Here is a 20588-nt window from a genome sequence, read left to right on the forward strand (position 1 = left end):
GAAAGTCTGCTAGTGTTATTTGCTTTGTACAGCAGGCAAAGTTAGAGCTTGAAGACATTCAAGGTAGTACTAACTTGGTGAATCTAGCTGTCTGCATCGAACTGAAACCATCGTAGATGCTCTAATATGGTTTCAAGAACCTAGTGGTCTGTAAACTCAGGAATGGAGGGTAATGTACCAGAGTATGAGTAGTTGAGGCCGTTGATAATGTAGTGGCTGTTAAGAATTCTGAAGCTAGGTCTTTATAAAAGTGAAGCAATTGAATCCCTTGTGAAGGTATTTTTAATGAGATTTGATTACCCAATCTGCCCTCCTGTCTGAGGGATTGCTGAAAAACCTCTGGGATCTATCTTTACTACATTTGGCTCCTCTTGGGGTGTTTAACAACAGTTAGTTACCCATATTTATGTCCTGTTCATTCTGGATTTTAGAGTAACATGTATGATTGTAGAACTGTCACGACTTTGTATCATTAACGTTTGTAGATTTCTTCAAAACAAAGGACTCTTGTGGTTATTATTCTCTTTTTTAGTACTTGCATTTTAAACTTTTTTTAAAAGTTACTGACACTTTGCCAAGTTTACATTTCACACTCTGGCTGTCTGGTCCAGGATGGTAAGATCAAGAAAAAGTGATCATAATACCAGCCTGTGAGCTACTTCATCGTGTAACTTCCTCTAGACAGAAAAAAACTTCACTATTACTACTACCATTGTTCCTTTTTCCCTCACGAGATTTAGCTTTGCAGCTGTCAATCTTATCTAAAAGCTCAATTTTTTGTTAAACCCAATTTAATTTTACCTCTGTGCTGGACTTTCTTAATGTTGTTCATCTGGTTAATTTTATTAACCAGAGTTTAGTTTGAAAACTCTTCCATTACATGTTAAACAGTAGTAGTGGGTGTTAGCCTTGGACTTTGAACAGCTATGTAATATTTATGCATATATCGTCGGCCCTTTGTCACCATCCTGGATCTAAGGAGTATTGAACACTTATGATCAGTACTTCAACATTTTCCACCCTTATTTCCCTCTGCAGACTTATGCATTAGAGGTGATTTTTCAGGAATCACGAGTCAGGAGAGGTTCCAGAGGACTGGAAAATTGATGTGTCACTGTTTAAAATGGAGTAAGGCAAAAGACGGAAAGTTACAGGCAGATTTGCCTAACCTCTGTCGTGGGTAAGATTTTGGAGTCCATTGTGAAGGATGAGATTTCTGAATACTTGGAAATGTATGGTAAAATAGGGCAAAGTCAGCATGGTTTCATCAGGGGAGGTCAAGCCTGACGAATCTGCTAGAATTCTTTGAGCAAGTAATTAGGTTAGACCATGGAGAGCCAATGGATGTTAGCTACCTGCACTTCAAGAAGGCCTTTGACAGGATGCTGCTGAGTAAGATAAGGGTCCATAGTGTTAGAGGCAAGGTACTAGCGTGGATAGAACCTTGGCTGTTGCAGACAACAGAGTGGGGATTAAATAGTCTTGTCACTGGCTGCCATTCTGAGAAAGTGGTGTTCCACAAGACTCCATGTTTGGACTACAACTTGTCATTTAAGCACTAACAATCTAGATGAAGGGACTGAGGGCATTCTGGCTAAATTTTACAGATTATACAAAACTAGGTAGAGGGAAAGGTAATATTGAGGAGATGGCAGGGATGCTGCTGAAGGATTTGTATAGGTTAGGAGAGTGGGTAAAGAAGTGGCAGATGGAGTACAATGTGGGAAAGTGAGAGGTTATTTACTAAATGGGGAGACAATTCAAAAGTCTGAATTGCAAAGAGACTTGGGAGTTTTACTCACTCTAGAGAGGGTGTTCTCAGGGTAAACTTGCAAGGTTGAGTCAGTGTTTAGGCAAATGCAATGTTGGTATTTATTTTGAGGACTTGAATATAAAAGCAGGGATGTACTTAGGCTCTGGTCAGACCATATTTGGAGTATTATGCGCAGTTTTGAGCCCCATACCTCAGGAAGGATATACTGGCCCTGGACTGTGATCTGAGGGTCATGTGAATAGTGCCAGGAATGAAAAGTTTAACATATGAGAACTCCGGGACTATACTCTGGAGTTTAAAACGATGAGAGGGGGATCTAATTGAAACTTACACTCTGTCCAGGCCATTCAGTATTCTGAATGTTGGGAAGATGTCTCCATTGGTAGGAGAGAGTAGGACCCGAGGGCGCAGCCTTCGAATAAAGGAAAAACTTCAGTCAGAGTGTGGTAAAATTATGGAATTTGCTGTCACAGAAGGTTGGTGCAGTGTCCAACCCAACCGCCCTGTGGCTGAACACTTTAACTCCCCCTCCCACTTCACCAAGGACATGCAGGTCCTTGGCCGCCTCCATTGCCAGATCATGGCAACACAACACCTGGAGGAAGAGCGCCTCATCTTCTGCCTAGGAACCCTCCAACCACAAGGGATGAATGTAGATTTCTCCAGCTTCCACATTTCCCCTCTCCCCACCTTTTTATCTCAGTCCCAACCCTCGGACTCAGCACCGCCTTCTTGACCTGCAATCTTCTTCCCGACCTCTCCGGCCCCACCCCCTCTCCGGCCTATCACCCTCACCTTAACCTCCTTCCACCTATCGCATTCCCAATGCCCCTCCCCCAAGTCCCCCCTCCCTACCTTTTTATCTTAGCCTGCTTGGCCCATCCTCCTCATTCCTGAAGAAGGGCTTACGCCCGAAAGGTCGATTCTCCTCCTTGGATGCTGCCTGACCTGCTGCGCTTTTCCAGCAACACATTTTTCAGCTCTGATCTCCAGCATCTGCAGTCCTCACTTTCTCCTGAGAAACTTATCAGCCATGACTGAATTGCAGAGCAGGCTCGATGGGCTGAATGGTTTAATTTCTGTTCCTATGTCTTATGATCCGATTTTATACTGGTTACTTATCCCTTTCAAGAATACCCAGCCTTCCTCCTGATGGCACGATGGCTCAGTGATTAGCACTGCTGCATTACAGTGCCAAGGACCTGGGTTTGATTCCTGCCATAGGAGAATATGCAAACTCCACATAGACATTCTCCGTGTTTGCATGGGTTTCCTCTGGGTGCTCTGGTTTCCTCTCATAATACAAAAGATGTGCACGTCAGATGAATTGGCCATGCTAAATTGCCCATAGTGAGAGGTGCATTAGTTAGGGGAATGGGTTTGGGTGGGTTACACTTTGGAGGGTCAGTGTGGACTTGTTGGGCTGAAGAGCCTGTTTCCATACTGTAGGTAATCTAATCTAATATGTTTGCTATCCATTTTTAGCCAGTTAAGTATCTGGCTATTCCTATTTCATTTCGGTTTCTTCCTTGGTAAAAACACGTAGTGTACTCATCTAGTAACTTCTGTCTTGCCACTACCACCTTACAGAAATATCTTCGATCCCAAATTGGCTCAAATGGTGCTAAAAAGACCAGTTTTACTAATAGACTGTTTTGATCCCTTTGTTAGTTTGCCGGTCTTTGTTCTACTCTCCTTGCTTTTATTTCATTTTCCATTTGCTGTCTGATTCTCAGTTGTTATCCATCCTGACATTTGCCATTGTGACCTTTTTTAGTTCCTCAGAACTGAGGGTTACTTGTTTCCACTCAGTTCAGTGAATTCTGAAGTGACACAAATTCAGTGTATGATTTATATAGTCGGCCAGAAATTGACTAGGTGATGTTTGAACAGTTTGATGGTTTGCTTGGACATTTGTGTGCTCCTGCCAATGCCTCATTTGCCCCTCTGCTCCTGACAAAGTCTGTCTCGTGATTCGCCTCTGGCTGTGCGCACATGGCATTCTTGAATCAATGGCTATGTTTTCAGGGGTGTTTGAGGATATCCACCATCTTCAACTATTTCATCACCATATAAGGTCAAAAATGGGGATGTTTGATTATGCAGTGTTGAGCAGCCTAGTGAAGCAGTCCATGTTGAAATGCAGCAAGATGTGCGCAATATCCAGGTTTAAACTTACAGCATAAATATCACTAGCTATTTGTAAGTGCCAGGAAATAACCATTTTGAAAGAATTGAATCCATGACATTTAATAGCATTACCATTGCTGAATCCCTTCGCCCCTCTCCCAAATCAACATCCTGGTGTTACCATTGGTCAGAAACTGAACTATACTAGCCTTATAATAACTGGCTACAAGAGCGGGTCAGGATTGGGAAACCAGTACAAGTAATTTGCCTCCTGATTCACCAAAGCCTGTCTACCATCTAATAAGGCACAAGTCAGGAGACTGGGATACACTCCCTCTCCACTTGCCAGGATGAATGCAGTTCCAACACACTCAGCACCAGGGACCTGGGTTTGATTTCAGCCTCTGGTGACTGTGTGGAGTTTGCACATTCTCCCTGTGTCTGTGTGGGTTTCCTCCAGGTGCTCCGGTTTCTTCCCACAATCCAAAATGTGCAGGTTAGGTGAATTGGCCATGCTTAACTGTCCATAATGTTCAGGAATGTGTAGGTTAGGTGCATTAGTCAGGCGTAGGGGAATGAGTCTGGGTGGGTTACTCTTCAGAGGGTCATAGTCCTAGAGATATTAAGCACGAAAGCAGACCCTTTTTGGTCCAACTCGTCCATGCCAACCAAATATCCCAACCTAATCTAGTCCCACCTGCCAGCACCCAGCACACATCCCTCCAAACCCTTCCCAGTCATGCCCATCCAGATGCCTTTTAAATGTTGCAATTGTACTAGCCTCCACTTCCTCTGGCAATTCATTCCATACATGTACCACTCTCTGCATGAAAACGTTACCCCTTAGATCTCTTTTATATCTTCTCCCCCCCCCCCCCCCCCCCCCACCATAAACTTATGCCCTCCAGATCTGGACTCCCCCTGCCGTGTGCCCCCCACGCCAGGGGAAAGACTTAGTCTATTCATGCCCCTCATGACTTTATAAACCTCTCTAAGATCACCTGTCAGCCTTCGACACTCCAGGGAAAACAGCTCCAGCCTATTCAACCCCTCCCTATAGCTCAAATCCTCCAACCCTGGCAACATCCTTGCAAATCTTTTTTGAACCCTTTCAAGTTTCACGACATCCTTCTGATAGGAAAAAGACCAGAATTACACATACTATTCCAACAGTGGCCTAACCAGTGTCCTGTACAGCTACAACATGCCTTCCCAACTCCTGTACTCATACTCTGACCAATAAAGGAAAGCATACCAAATGCTGCCTTCACTCTATGAAACTGCACTCCAAGGTCTCTGTGTTCAGCAACGCTCCCTCGGACCTTACCATTAAGTGTATAAGTCCTGCTAAGCTTTGATTTCCTAAAATGCAGCACCTCACGTTTACCTAAATTAAACTCCATCTGCCACTTTTCACCCCGTTGGCCCATCTAATCAAAATCCCTTTGTAATCTGAAGTAACCTACTTTGCTGTCTACCACACCTTCAATTTTGGAGTCCTCAGCAAACTTACTAACTATACCTCTTATGCTTGCATCCAAATCGTTTATATAAATGATGAAAAGTAGTGGACCCAGCACTGATCTTTGTGGCACTCCACTGGCCACAGGCCTCCAGTCTGAAAAACAACCCTCCACCACCCTCTGTCTTCTACTTTTGAGCCAATTCTGTATCCAAATGGTTAGTTCTCCCTGTATTCCATGAGATCCAACCTTACTAACCAGTATCCCATGGGGAACCTTGTCGAACGCCTTACTGACGTCCATATAGATCACATCTACTGCTCTGCCCTCATCAGTCCTCTTTGTTGCTTCTTCCAAAAACTCAATCAAGTTTGAGAGACATGATTTCCCACGCACAAACCCATGCTGCCTATCCCTAATCAGTCTCTGTATTTCTAAATACATGTACATCCTGTCCCTCAGGATTCCTTCCACCAACGTCAGGCTCACTGGTCTATAGTTCCCTGGCTTGTCCTTACTACCTTTCTTAAACAGTGGCATCATGTTAGCCAACCTCCAGTCTTCTAGCACCTTAGCTGTGACTATTGATGATACAAATACCTCTTTAAGAGGCCCAGCAATCACTTCTCTAGCTTCCCACAAGAGTTCTAGGGTACACCTGATCAGGTATTAGGGATTTATCAACTTCTATGCGTTTCGGGACATCCAGCACCGCCACCTAGGTATTATGGACATTTTCCAAGATGTTACTATCCATTTCCCTACATTCTATATCTTCCATGTCCTTTTTCCACAGCAAATACTGATGCGAAATACTCCTTTAGTGTCTCCCCATTTTCAGCAGCTCCACACAAAGGCTGATCTTTGTGGGGCCCTATTCTCTCCGCAATTATCCTTTTTGTCCTTAATGTATTTGTAAAAACCCTTTGGATTCTCCTTAATTCTATTTGCCAAGGCTTTCTCATGTCCCCTTTTTTTTTGCCCTCCTGATTTCTCTCAAGTATACTCCTACTGCCTTTATACTCTTCTAAGGATTCACTCAGTCTATCCTATCTATACCTGACATACGTTTCCTATTTCTTAACCAAATCCTCAATTTCTTTAGTCATCCAGCATTCCCTATACCTACCAGCCTTCCCTTTTCATCCTGATTGGAATATACTTTCTCTGGATTCTTGTTATCTCCTTTCTGAAGGCTTCCTATTTTCCAGACATCCGTTCACCTGTGGACATTTGCCCACGATCAGCCTTTGAAAGTTCTTGCCTAATACAGTTAAAATTGGCCTTTCTCCAGTTTGAACTTCACCTTTTAGATCTGGTCTATCCTTTTCCATCGCTATTTGAAAACTAAGGATTATGGACGCTGGGTCGATATGGACTTTTTGGGCTGACAGGCCTGTTCCCACACTGCGTAGGGATTCTATGATTCTAACACCTGTGGGTCAGCACTACGCAGGGTAAGCATCATAAAGTATTTTTTTATAAAGTGTTGTCCTTCTCTGACTCTTAATTGCTGTCTTTGCAATTAGGGATGGGCAATAAATTACACCCTACTCTCTGAATTTAAAAACCTTTCGTGACTAATTCCAGAATAAAGAATTGCTTAGGAGTCTAGTGCTAGATATTTGAATGACGTCCTACCCAGGGGAGCTTGTTAGCACCTTTTCGGCATATTAGTTTGGGAGAGAAAATCACCACTGGATCACCTGACTGATTTTTGAAGGATTGTGCAAAGACACTGGAGAAGTGCACCAACTCCAGTTTTTTTTTTCCCCTATTTTGTGTTTTTGCTATGCTTTAATATTCCTTATTTAGGAAGTTGGTGTAGTTTGTTACTGAAAACTCTGCACTTGCAAGTTGTTTGCGTAAAGGAATCTTTTAGGAATGGAGAGAAGGGAGTAACTTGAGAACACTGCACCCTTAAATTAACACAGTTGTCCCATTTTTACTTGGGATTATAGCCGTTTGTAGCGGAAAGAAGAGCATTCGGCCCACTGTCTGTGCTAGCTGGCAAGTTGCCATCCAGCCTTATCCCAGCTTTCAGTTGTAGGTTGTATGTCACTTCACATGCACATCATGAAGTGAACTGTTTACAACAAGCATGTAACACCTTGGAACAAACAAGCATTGTCAGATACAAGGCCTTCCAAGTTCAAGTATTGGATTGCAACATATTCCTCAGCTAAACAAGAGTATTCCTTTGCCATGGAAGATATCCTTTTGAAGCTGGTTTGTTTTCAAATTTCTCTATTTGAGAGAATTTTGGAGCAAAAAAGTAATATGCTTTGTCAATGTACTAACATGAATGTCTGCCTAGTTCCTGTAAAATGCTTTCCAGTTGTGATACTTCAAACTTTTATTTCACAACATTAATGCCTGAGCTGGTTACAAAGTGATTTGTGTACATGCTAACATAATAAAGTTGTTGCAAGATTTCAGTCATTTGCCTTATTGATCAAACCCAGGAGTTCCCAAGCACCTGGTTACTGTCTAAATTTCCAGGTGTTCTTCAGTTCGTTGACGTTGAGGTTTATGTTCCAGTTAGTCGAGTAGGAATCATTTACTTCATTAAAACTTCAATGTTTTAATTTTTTTTTTAAATCACAGCATCAGGTTATAGTCCAACAGGTTTGTTTGGAAGTACAAGCTTTTGGAGTGCTGCACCTTTATCAGGTAGCTGGTGGGGTAGGATCATAAGACTTTTTTCCCTTTACTACTGTGAAAGGTGATGGTTGAATGTTCTCATCTCATCCGTTTTTGTTTCAGCTGTCTTTTTGCTTTTGTTGTTCATTCAGTTATTGGTTCCAGAGCAATATATCCTAATGAAGTGGGTAAACACTTTCTAAGCGAGTGAGCATTACTTTTGACTTAATTTTAGCACCGTAAAATTTTGCTTTTTTTAATGAAAAGAACTACTCTAGTTATTGCCATAGATGCATTTCCACTGTGGTTTTACATTTTAACTTTGCCTGTATATGCCTGTGTGTAAGTAAGAACCATATCAACTTGCCTTGTCATAATTGCTTTTTTCTTGAAGTATATGCAAGGTAGAAGAGATATGGACAGGTGTGAAAGGTCATTGAGAGCAAGAATCTGTGCAGAGCATGAACACTGTCATAGGCCAACTGGGCCAAATGGCATGCCCCTGGTGTTGATTCTATATAATTCTATGTAGGCTTTCTTGTCTTCACAGGAAGAACAGAACCGAGGCAAACCAAACTGGGAACATCTCAATGAAGAGCTCCATGTGTTAATAACAGTTGAAGACACACAAGACCGAGCAGAATTGAAGTTAAGAAGAGCTGTTGAAGAGGTTAAGAAGCTACTGGTTCCTGCTGTAAGTTACTATAGGAGTTTTTAAGCTAATGATTAGCATCCTGTTAATGCTGCTTCCAATGTTAGGAATTAAATCTGTTTCCCTTTAAAGGTATAATCTTTTACAGATGTTTTAAATGAAATAGTAGAAGGTGTCTTCAGTGTTTGAGAGAACTCAAACTACTACAGTATAATTGCCAAACAAGTGTTAAAAGTTGAATGATCATGCAAATGGCCTGTAAAAATACCTCAACTGTTGCTAGGTCTCCCTTCCAGGATTGCAGCAGTTCAAGACAGTGGCTCACCACCTTCATGGCATTTATAGTGTTTGTTGCCCAAATCTTAGTGCCTGATCTGGTCTGGTATTCACTTACCTAACTACCCTTTGGCCATACACACACACTGACTTTAAGTAACCTTTTGTCTAATTTGTTTTTTCTCCTCCAATAACACTCTGCTGTTGTCATGCCATTGAATGTCAAGGGGAAGCAGTTATGGTCTCTCTTGATGGAGATTACTTGCAAGCAACATTCATAGTTGTCAGCCGAAGTCTGGTTGTTGTCTCGATTTGCTGCATTTGGACATGGACCTCTTTAGTACCTGTGTCACACATGGTGCTGAACATGGTGCAATCACCAGTAAATATCTCCACTTCTCACTTGTGGATGAAAGGTCATCGAATAGCTGAAGATGGTTGGGTCTATGACCCTACCCTGGAAAAACACTCATGTTTGTGGCTGGGGACTGAAATTATTGACTTCCAACCACCACAGCCATTTTCATTTTGTGCTAGGTATGATTGCAACTAGTGAAGAGGTTTTAAACCCATTCCAGGCATTTGTGGGCTTTTGCTACATACAGCTATAGAACTTGTGCACAGATTGCATGCTTTCTATTCCATACCCCTCTGCTCAGTTAACCGTGTGGGCGGCACGGTGGCACAGTGGTTAGTACTGCTGCCTCACAGCGCCCGAGACCCGGGTTCAATTCCCGCCTCAGGCGACTGACTGTGTGGAGTTTGCACATTCTCCCCGTGTCTGCGTGGGTTTCCTCCGGGTGCTCCGGTTTCCTCCCACAGTCACAAAGATGTGCAGGTCAGGTGAATTGGCCATGCTAAATTGCCCGTAGTGTTAGGTAAGGGGTAAATGTAGGGGTATGGGTGGGTTGCGCTTCGGCGGGTCGGTGTGGACTTGTTGGGCCGAAGGGCCTGTTTCCACACTGTAAGTAATCTAATTCTAATTCTAATCTAATCCAAAACCCTGACCAGACAGAATCTAGAGTAGTGAAGTATTATGGAAATAGTCAATGATTTCTAAATATTTGGTTTGTTCTCATGTACAAGCTCATTATTTAAAGGGCAAATAGTTAATTCTTCAATGTCTATTCTAGCTTTGAGGTAGGACTTTGGCCATTAGTATTGCAATAAGATGCAAAATACTTTTACCAGATTTCTGGATCCAAATAAACAGAGTGCATGCATTTAAATATGGTTATCAGTGCAAATAGAGCTTAAAGAAAAAGAAACCTTCAATATTCACAGAAATGGAGGTAACCCTTGTGTGAAAATTGGCCAGTAGAGGGTCCCTGAATTTTGATCCTGAAGTGTTGCATGGTTGCACCAAATGTATGATGCAAGAATAATGCAAGCTTCACATTAAAAGTTGAAAGTGTTTTCTGTAAATCTCGTTTAAAATTGTTAAGTGCTTGTTAGTTTCTGAAATGTTATTTTGTGAAGTAATTGGCCTTTTGCTCGGCTTGAAATGTAAATTTGATTTTCCCTTACGCTTTTGGAAAGTAACATCATGGGAGAAGTGAATATTATGCCATTAGAAAGGACTGTATCTGCTTAATCTGGTGAGTCTTGGAGGTGGAGTCTGAAGAGACCGCAAGCATGACTGCATTTATCTTATGCTCAGCAAATCACTAAAGGTTTGAAAAATAAAACTTAAGTGATCTCTTTATAGCACTAACTATTTTCTCTTCAACTCTCTTGAATACTCCACTTGAATTATAAGTGGAGGATAGATTTGGTTTAAATCCTAACCATCTCTCGATACATTCAGCTAGGAAAAGTGCTGCAGATTCCTGGTTTATCCATGGACTTTTCATATCAAATTGTCATAACTTAACTTAATTTGCCCTTGGTTACAACAACAAACATTTAACTGTGCCTTTTTGAAATCCATATGATTAGTGAAAGTTTGGATTAATGTTTGCAAATATTGATACTGGTTAATTGAAAAGCTCCTTTATGGATGCACTGATTTGGGAAATCTAGATTTGCTAATGGGAGTTAATCAGTCAAATGAAATTTAAGCTAATCTACCTTGCATTTTTTCCTCAAGATAGGTAGGTTTGTATTAACATTGACATAGTGAGTTTTGAGAAGATTTATAGCTCAGGTTAAGGTTCTGGATGTAGGTTTGCTCACTGAGCTGGAAGGTTCAGTTTCAGATGTTTAGTCACCATACTGGGTAATGTCAGTGAGCCTCTGGATGAAGCTATCTGTATTCACCAGCATGAAATGGTCTGTTGAATTTTTCACTTGTTATTTCTGAGTTAAACATTAGAAAATCATCCTGACTTTTGGTCAAGATTTCTTTTGGCATCTGTATGTATACAATTTAAGTGACTTGTATGTATTTGCTTTAGGTTAACTTTGTGAAAAGGATACTCCAAGTTGCAGACTGAAGAATGGACTGTAATGTCAGTTGAAATCAATATTAAATGGAGTCCTCATGTCCTGTAAATAGCACAGCATATTTGTGGTTAATGCAAATAGTGACTGGCATGTATTGAAATTTCAGTTTCTGGATTGTACATTCAACAGCACGTATGGCCAATATCCTGTACACTTGGATTGAAACAATGGTGAATAGTGATGATTCATTCAACTTTCATTTACAAGGAGAGAATTATCCCATGAGGTCAAACATTTAAGTGAGGACAATTCCTTTAATACATAATTTGAAATATTACAAATACTAAATTAGTGGAAACTGCTGATGGGCAAAGCACTAAGTTCTGAAACTTGTTTCCATGAGCTTTAGTTCATTCAATTGAATGCAAACATAAAACAAAATAGAATCTTGAAATTTCTGAAGTACATTGAACTTTTTGTAGTTCAGATTTAATTTTGTGCTCCGACAGCAGTTCTATAAATACTTGATTGGTTTTTATGGCAATCTCAACTGTTGTTGAGCAAAGTATAAAATTGTTTTGTTTAAATTTGAATTCTGAACAGTCTGCAGGAGAAAATGACCATCTTCATCAATAAGTTTTAATCTGTCCATGACAACTATAGAGCATACTTGGACCCAGGCCTTTGGCCCAGAGGCAGGACACTACTGCTGTGCCTCGAGAATTCCAAGAAATTTGATTAAGACTTTTCTTTATGGCTGACATGCTCCTATCTCACTATCTGAGTTAGAGATCAGAACTGCCTACAAAAATTTGATACGATCAATGCCCCAAACATCTTTGTGACTGAATGTTTTAGTGGATTAATTCAAGGGAGGTATAACTGTGATATTGCCCTAATCTTCTGGAGCCATCTTTAAATCCCACTTTGGCAGGTGGTGAAATTTACATTCAACTTTAATAAAGAAACCTGATGGGGACAATGCAGCCAGTATTGATTGATTGTAAAAAGCGATCTGATTCCCTAATTTCCTTTTTGGGAAGGAAATCTGCCACCTTTACTTTGGTCTACATGTGACCCCACATTCTCAGCAAAATCGTTGACTGTACTCTAATTGGGGATGGGCAGTAAAAAAATAGCATGCTGAGCATTGCTCACATTCCATGAACATATAAAGAACTGTATATTTGAACAACTGGAGTTTGAGAAATGAATAAAAAGATTTTAAGTTAAAGGTTTTGGCTAGTAATTAGATTTTAAATTTGTAGTAAAGTTGATGTCAATTTGATACATTTGTGTTCTCCCTCCAGTGAGTAATGCACCAGCTATGGTTGATACCAATAGTGAACCAATTTGAAAGGCAAAATATCAAGTGATACATCTGGTGACTCAGTCTTGTTTATCAGAATTTGTATGCAATAAAGTGAGATTAGAGACAATGCCGATCATAGACTCTACATAAATGCTAATGGAAGAAACATGAAATTTTTGGTTTATGCAATGTTTGATGTACTGATGTCTTTAGGCTCCTTTGCACCATATCACAATGGCATTTGGCCAACTGATGTAATGAATTTATATGGGGTGTTTAGTTTAAGCTGACTTTATGAAGTGAATGCTAAAATGTAGCTGCAGGTGTGATGAATGAGCATTTTTGAAATCATTGTTTCCCATGCCAAGTGTGTAAAGGAACAAAGCATTGATATTGGACATGATTTTTTTTTTAAAAGTCCCAGGCTGGCACTGATTGTCCAAGGTTATTCATGTGCATGTCTGTCTTAAAAGGGCTATTTTGTTAAAATTCTGTTCCTTAGCCACTAGTAACTAAATTTGAGTCTTTCCAAACCAACCTCTTAACTGAAGCCAGTTGGAGCTAGAGTGCCAATGCCATGAGGCTGCTGGTGGAGGGAGTAGTTGACACTATTTTACATTTTTTTTTTTAAAAGTATACTTGCATGAGAAGAACTCAAACTGGTGGATGCTCTAAGAATTTGACAGTTGCCTTGAGTAGGTTGGTGTGTTTAATGCTAATGAGTAGTTAGTACTGAATAATTTGGGGGACATTGTGAAGCAGCACACCAAAAGGATGATCATTAAGCAGTGACTGCTTTCTGTTGGCTGGCTGCTACAATCATGCTGCATGTAATTAGCTTTTGTTGTGATACATTCTTTTAAAAAAGTTAGATCTAAATGAAATGCAGAATGCAAGTTAAGACTCATAATTTAAAACTAGAGAATTGCACAAACATTGTTGGATCTATTATAAATAAATCATCCTGTGTAATAGGAGTCGAGGAGACTCTATGATCTGATATTAAGGGACAATATTTCATGTTTCATCACATGAACAAAGAGGACTAGTGGCACAACTTACAAATTCTGAAAGTCCACTTTTCTAAAAGCATTTAAAGCGCAATTTTTTAATTTTAGCTTCATTTACTGAAGTCCTTCTGTACTTGACGTTTGTCCTCTCCGAGCCTACTCATTGCAACGTTTGAGATTGAGAAGCTGAGTTCAGAATTCAGTTTAATACTCAAAGTTTGTGAGAAGATTTGTAGCTCGGGTGCTCGTTGTTGTGGTTCTGTTCGCTGAGCTGGGAATTTGTGTTGCAGACGTTTCGTTCCCTGTCTAGGTGACATCCTCAGTGCTTGGAAGCCTCCTGTGAAGCGCTTCTGTGATATTTCCTCCAGCATTTAGTGGTTTGAATCTGCTGCTTCCAGTTGTCAGTTCCAGCTGTCCGTTGCAGTGGTCGGTATATTGGGTCCAGGTCGATCTGCTTATTGATTGAATCTGTGGATGAGTGCCATGCCTCTAGGAATTCCCTGGCTGTTCTCTGGCTTGTCCTATAATAGTAGTGTTGTCCCAGTCGAACTCATGTTGTTTGTCATCTGCATGTGTGGCTATTAAGGATAGCTGGTCGTGTCGTTTCGTGGCTAGTTGGTGTTCATGGATGCGGATCGTTAGCGGTCTTCCTGTTTGTCCTATGTAGTGTTTGTGCAGTTCTTGCATGGGATTTTGTACACTACATTGGTTTTGCTCATGCTGGGTATCAGGTCCTTCGTTCCGGTGAGTTCTTGTCTGAGAGTGTTGGTTTGTGTGCTGTTATGAGTCCTAGTGGTCTCAGTAATCTGCCTGTCAGTTCGGAAATGCTCTTGATGTATGGTAGTTGGCTAGTCCTTTGGGTGCGGCACGTCCTCGTTCTGTTGTTTTTCCTTTAGGCATCTGTTGATGAAATTGCGCGGGTATCCATTTTTGGCGAATACATGTATAGGTGTTGTTCTTCCTTTTTTTGCAGTTCTGGTGTACTGCAATGTGTTGTGGCCCTTTTGTATAGTGTCTTGATGCAACTCTTTTGTGTGTTTGGGTGGTTGCTTTCGTAGTTCAGGACTTGGTCTGTGTGTGTGGCTTTCCTGTATACCGTTGTTGTGGTTCTGTTCGCCGAGCTGGGAATTTGTGTTGCAGACGTTTCGTCCCCTGTCGAGGTGACATCCTCAATGCTTGGGAGCCTCCTGTGAAGCGCTTCTGTGTTGTTTCCTCCAGCATTTATAGTGGTTTGAATCTGCCGCTTCCGGTTGCCGCAACCGGAAGCGGCAGATTCAAACCACTACAAATGCCTGAGGAAAGATCACAGAAGCGCTTCACAGGAGGCTCCCAAGCACTGAGGATGTTACCTAGACGGGACGAAACGTCTGCAACACAAATTCCCAGCTCGGCGAACAGAACCACAACAACGAGCACCCGAGCTACAAATCTTCTCATAGACTTTCCTGTATACCTTTGTGGTGAATTCTCCGTTAGGTGTTCTCTGTACCATCACGTCTAGGAATGGAAGTTGGTTGTCCTTTTCTTCCTCTCTAGTGAATCGGATTCCTGTGAGTGTGGCGTTGATGATGATCCGGTGTGTGTTCTCTATTTCTGTGTTTTTAATGATTAAAATGTCATCCACATATCTGACCCAGAGTTTGGGTTGAATTTGCGGTAAGACTGTTTGTTCTAATCTTTGCATTACCGCTTCTGCTATGAGTCCAGAGATGGGTGAGCCCATGGGTGTGCCGTTGACTTGTTCATATATTTGGTTGTTGAATGTGAAGTGTGTTGTGAGGCACAGGTCCAGTAATTTGAGTATGCCGTCTTTGTTGATGGGTTCAACATCCTGTTGTCTGTTCTGTATGTCCAGCAGGTCGGCTATTGTTTCTCTGGCTAGGGTTTTGTCGATAGATGTGAACAGTGCCGTTACATCGAATGCGACCATGGTTTCTTCCTTGTCTATGTGTATATTTCTGATGATGTCCAAGAATTCCTGTGTTGATTGTATAGTGTGTCTGGATCCGCTGATCAGGTGTTTCAGTTTCTGCTGTAGTTCTTTAGCCAGTTTGTGTGATGGTGTCCCTGGTAGTGATACTATGGGTCTGAGTGGGATGTCTGGTTTGTGCACTTTAGGTAGTCCATAGAATCTGGGGGTGTTGTTGCTTTCAGGTTTCATTCTTTGTAGGTCAAACCTGGTTATCTGTCCATTTTTTTTGTAGGTTCCTCAGTGTTGTTTATCCTATTGGTGAGCTGTGGGGTGGGGTCAAACTCCCTCTTTTGGTAGGTGTTGGTTTCTGCAAGTAGTTGCGCTTTATGGGTGTATTCTGCTTTGTCCAGGATGACCGTCATTCTGCCTTTGTCTGCTGGTAATATGATTATGTTCTTATCGTTTCTTAGTGATTTTAGTGCTTCCCTCTCCTTGGTGTTGAGGTTGTTTGTCTTTTCCTTGTTATCAGAGGTACGATACTTTGTCTCACTGTTGTCTCTTCTGTCAGTCCATTGTTCCTGAGTGTGCATTCTAGTGCTGTCTTGGCGTCCCTGTGGTTGTAGTTGAGTCCCTTGGCCAGTATTGTTCTTCCCGTGTCTGTGAGCTGTCTGTGGGAGAGGTTTCTAACCCAGGTGTGTGTTGTGGTGTCCTCTCTGTTGTGTGTTAGTTTGGCCATTTTTTTCTTTTAGTGCCGTTTTTTTGCATTGTGTGGTCCTGTTCTGTCCTATGGTGACGGCCTGTTCTATGGTCCGGGTCCATTCCTGATTGGTGGTTTTTGAAATTAATGATTTTTGGTGCGCAATTTCTTGTCTGTGTTTGTGAAGTCTGTTGTGAGCGTCTGTAATCATTACCAGGATCATCCTGAATCCATTCTGTCTGGCTGTATCCATGAACACCAACTAGCCACGAAACGACATGACCAGCTATCCTTAGTAGCCACACACGCAGATGACAAGCAACATGAATTCGACTGGGACAACACTACTATTATAGGACAAGCCAAACAGAGAACAGCCAGGGAATTCCTAGAGGCATGGCACTCATCCACAGATTCAATCAATAAGCACATCGACCTGGACCCGATATACCGACCACTGCAACGGACAGCTGGAACTGACAACTGGAAGCAGCAGATTCAAACCACTATAAATGCTGGAGGAAATATCACAGAAGCGCTTCACAGGAGGCTCCCAAGCACTGAGGATGTCACCTAGACAGGGGACGAAACGTCTGCAACACAAATTCCCAGCTCCGTGAACAGAACCACATCAGTTTAATACTGTTGGTCCCATTTTTTTTCAGATAGTGTAATTATTTTGCTGATCCTATTTAAATCCTCCTAACAACATTTTATTAATCACCTTGCCTTTTTATACCTTACACCTTCATTCTTTTCTTTTTGCTCCTGCCTTCCATTCTGTCACATTTCCTCTCCTTTCCCTGCATGTACTGACTTAAAAGTTTTGCATCTCGACTTTTTCTAGTTGAATAATTGTTAAACATGTTCTCTTGATGCCAGGTATTTCCAACATTTTCTGTTATCTAAAATTTCCAGTATATGCAGCACTACTTGTAGTAATGTGCCTTTTTACTTAGCGTTGTGCACAGACCATCTTTTCAAAAAAGGTCATTTTTCTTCAGTTACTTTATACACTTACTAAGGTGCAGATCTGAGTTGAATTTTGAAAGCCAAAGCTTTAATTTTGTTCCGATGAAAATTACACCCAAAACATTAATATCTTTCAACTTTATACAGACTTGGAGTTTTTACCCTTGTCTGTTCTGTTACCCCTTTCAGTATTACCTTGACCATTTCATGCACTTCTGTTAGAAATAAACTTTAGCCTTCATTTTCTCTTTCCAGCTATTGAACATGGGAGGACTATAAAATATTTTTTAAAAATGCATTTGAAATGTGTTGAATGACTTTGCACGTTTAACTTGCTAATTCTGACCTGATACTCTAGTTGCCTGGAGTGACTCTTAAAAGAATGCCTGCAACACAACACTTTCACCCTTTGAATTTTACTTTGAGTAGCTTCTTCAAAATTTATAAGATGGGAACAGATTTGCTTCATCAGATTTTTAGCCAGTTAAATAATATAAGATTTGATTCTTGCATTTCCAGCTATTTGTAATTGCCTATCCCTGCATTCTACCCAGCTGCCACGGCATAATAGTAGACCAGCTCCATAAGCTAGTAGCCATCCCTTCAGTTAATAAAGATTATTTTCTGTTTCTATGCTTTTATCTCCAGTTAAGTCGTGCTATTTATCGTGGGTTGCTGTATTTCATTCTAACAAATTTGTTGTAAAAGACCACTGTTATGCTTTATTAATATGGAAAATAGTGTCAAACCAGCGTCATGTTTGGCATATAGGATGTTCACAAAGTTATGATGTAACATGTGTAAATTTTACCTATTCAACTATTTTCATTTGCAAACCATTTTGGTTGAATAGTATATTAAATTATAATTGGGTTTTGCATGAGTGATTGGCAAATTCTACTGGGACAAAATTTGATACAATAGATCAAAATAGGGCAGTCTTTGCTAACAGTGATAAATGAGTGAAAGCTGTGATGGTGATCTTATGAGCATGGATCATTTAAAAAATATGAAAAATACTTTATTATTAGAACAATTTTTAGAAGCTTCAGTGTTTGCTTGTTAATCCAGTCATATTTATTTGAAATGCAACTGAACTCACATTAAATATAACACAAGTTGAAAACCAAAGGGGCAATTCTCTTAAAGAATACTTTTGACCTCTGGTTATTCTTAACACATGCATCACAATATTGCATAATGTTTTGCACATCTGCAGTACTTCAGTCATTAAAGATGACATTTAGTCAGTCAAAGCTCAAGCATTGTGGATGTGCAAAGCTTTTCCCGCTTCTTTTATTTTCTGGATGCTAAAACTTGTATTTCTGTAGGGCTGTTCACCTCCATACATGTTACAACCAATGAAATAATTGTAAAATGTAACTACTGTTGTAATGTAGGAAACAGCAGCTGATTAATGTCTAAATGCTGTCTAGCTGGTTTTCCACTTGGCCTGCATTTGACATTTTGAACTTGTGGTTTTAGTCCATTATGTTGACTACAAATTGTTTTTAAAGTAAGTGAGAGATTGACACTTGCAGCCTTGTATGGTGATTGGAGTTATGCCATTATATTTGTTGACTTAATACAGACGTAATGGCTATAGAATTTCAAACTCCTACCCCATAATTACTAGTCCCTGACTGTATTAGTTTAAAAATATACACCTTGTTCAATTTAACTTGACATAATAAGTCTTTGAAAATTGTTCTGAGAAATAAAAATAACAGGCTACAAACTACGGAGGCTGAACAAAATATTTTCGGGATTTTAGAGCGCTTTGGATGCAGTGATGTTGGTGATGATGAGAACTTCCATGTTCTGCAGTGTACTGTGCATCTAAAAATTTGAGCAGGTGGCTATTAGACGGCATCCTTCTGTTTTAACTTGTATTCCAATTTACCATCAGTTACAATATAGTTTTGTCAATGACTTTTTTGGAAGTATTTGATATATTGACTACAAAGTTTGCTTTCCTTGTCATTTGTTCCGTTACCACACCTAGGCATTCAAGGCATTTTTTAACTTTGGGAAAGACTATCTTCACACTCAGTACACTGTCCTGAAAAATGTGCAAGTAACTTTTTTTTGGACAGTTGTTAGCTGTCCTTGATAAACACTTGACATGCTGAGTGTTCATTGCTGGGGCCTTCATTGTGTACAAATAATTGCAATCATTTAAAATTGCTGAAACTGCAAGTACAAGGAATCTGTACAAGTTACACGTTACTCATTTCTCTCTCCTAATTTGAAAAATAAACTAAATGAATTCTAGTCCAATTCCACTATTGGATTTAAACCTATACCTTAAAATTACCCATCATTTGTAAATCAATTTGTATCATGGTAATACTGAGTTTATTGAGATGATTGTGGAATGGAAAATGTCTTGCTACACAATTGCAGTTGGAGTTCTTTTGAGATACTTTCTCATTGAAGTAGCCAGGAAAAAGTGTTCAAATGCAACAAGAACTGGACAATATTCAAGTTTTGGGCTGAAAAGTGGCAAGTAACATTTGTGCCACACAAAGCAGGCAACGGCTGCAAGATCAGGTCAGAGGTGAGGAATCCTGAATTGTGTAATTCACCACCTAACTTCCCAAAGCCTTTCTATGGTCAACAAAGCACAAGTCAGGAGTGAGATGGAATATTCTCCACTTGCCTGGCCCTGTATTAACTATTGCTGGATAATCTTGGAACTGCCCTGTCAACAGTAATGTTTAAGAAGGTGGCGTGCCATGTTCTCCATAACCATTGGGATGATCAAAAAAATGCAGACCTTGGCAGTATAGTTCATCTGGCAACATCTTTTCAAACATCTAAATTTTAACGTCCTGTCTGGGTCCTTGTAATTCTTCTCTTGCTCCTTCCTATCTTCCTGTAAATGTTAAGATTATTTTTAAATGTTCCTCATACTATTCTGTCCTCTCAAGTGTACCCCATCTTTTTGCAGTTTCAATTCATTGAATGGAGTTAATGACCATTCAAGTATGCAATGACAATCATTGAGATGTCAAAACTGTGCTTGATTTGGTGCTCTGCTCACAATCAAGCATGAGAGCACGACTGGTTGGTTATTCTTCATGCCTCGAGCTCTAAAGCAGTGGTTCCCATACATTTTCCCCCTATTAAACTCTTTCGAGACTCGCAAATTATCGGGACCTGTTAACTCAGGAGAAGTGTTGTTATTTGATCAGATATCCACATGGCGTTACTGCTTGTGACCTTGGCTTGCAATCCATTGGGGTCCTGACCTCTACTTTGGGAAACACTGATCTAAAGCAGCAAACCAATTGTGCCCCAGCTTTTGTATTGGCTGGGATAGCTAATGGTATATCCCAAGAATTAAACTTGCAGCTTTT

General features: G+C 40.5%; 1 protein-coding gene across 7 annotated transcripts in view; it reads left to right on the forward strand.

The window, feature by feature from the left end:
- The window catches only part of LOC122563545 (KH domain-containing RNA-binding protein QKI), a 108914-nt gene that overhangs the window by 65657 nt on the left and 22669 nt on the right, over nucleotides 1-20588 (forward strand). For 4 of the 7 annotated variants that reach the window (XM_043717416.2, XM_043717414.2, XM_087976761.1 and 1 more), the window contains exon 4: nucleotides 8543-8704. In XM_043717416.2, the coding sequence (XP_043573351.1) occupies nucleotides 8543-8704 (162 nt within the window). The remainder of the gene's footprint in view (nucleotides 1-8542; nucleotides 8705-20588) is intronic. The other 3 variants (XM_043717415.2, XM_087976762.1, XM_043717413.2) reach the window with 1 other exon arrangement.

Source organism: Chiloscyllium plagiosum, unplaced genomic scaffold, assembly GCF_037043375.1.
Source record: "Chiloscyllium plagiosum isolate Xiang-an unplaced genomic scaffold, Cpla_swu_hap1 HiC_scaffold_30, whole genome shotgun sequence".
Classification (NCBI taxonomy): domain Eukaryota; kingdom Metazoa; phylum Chordata; class Chondrichthyes; order Orectolobiformes; family Hemiscylliidae; genus Chiloscyllium; species Chiloscyllium plagiosum.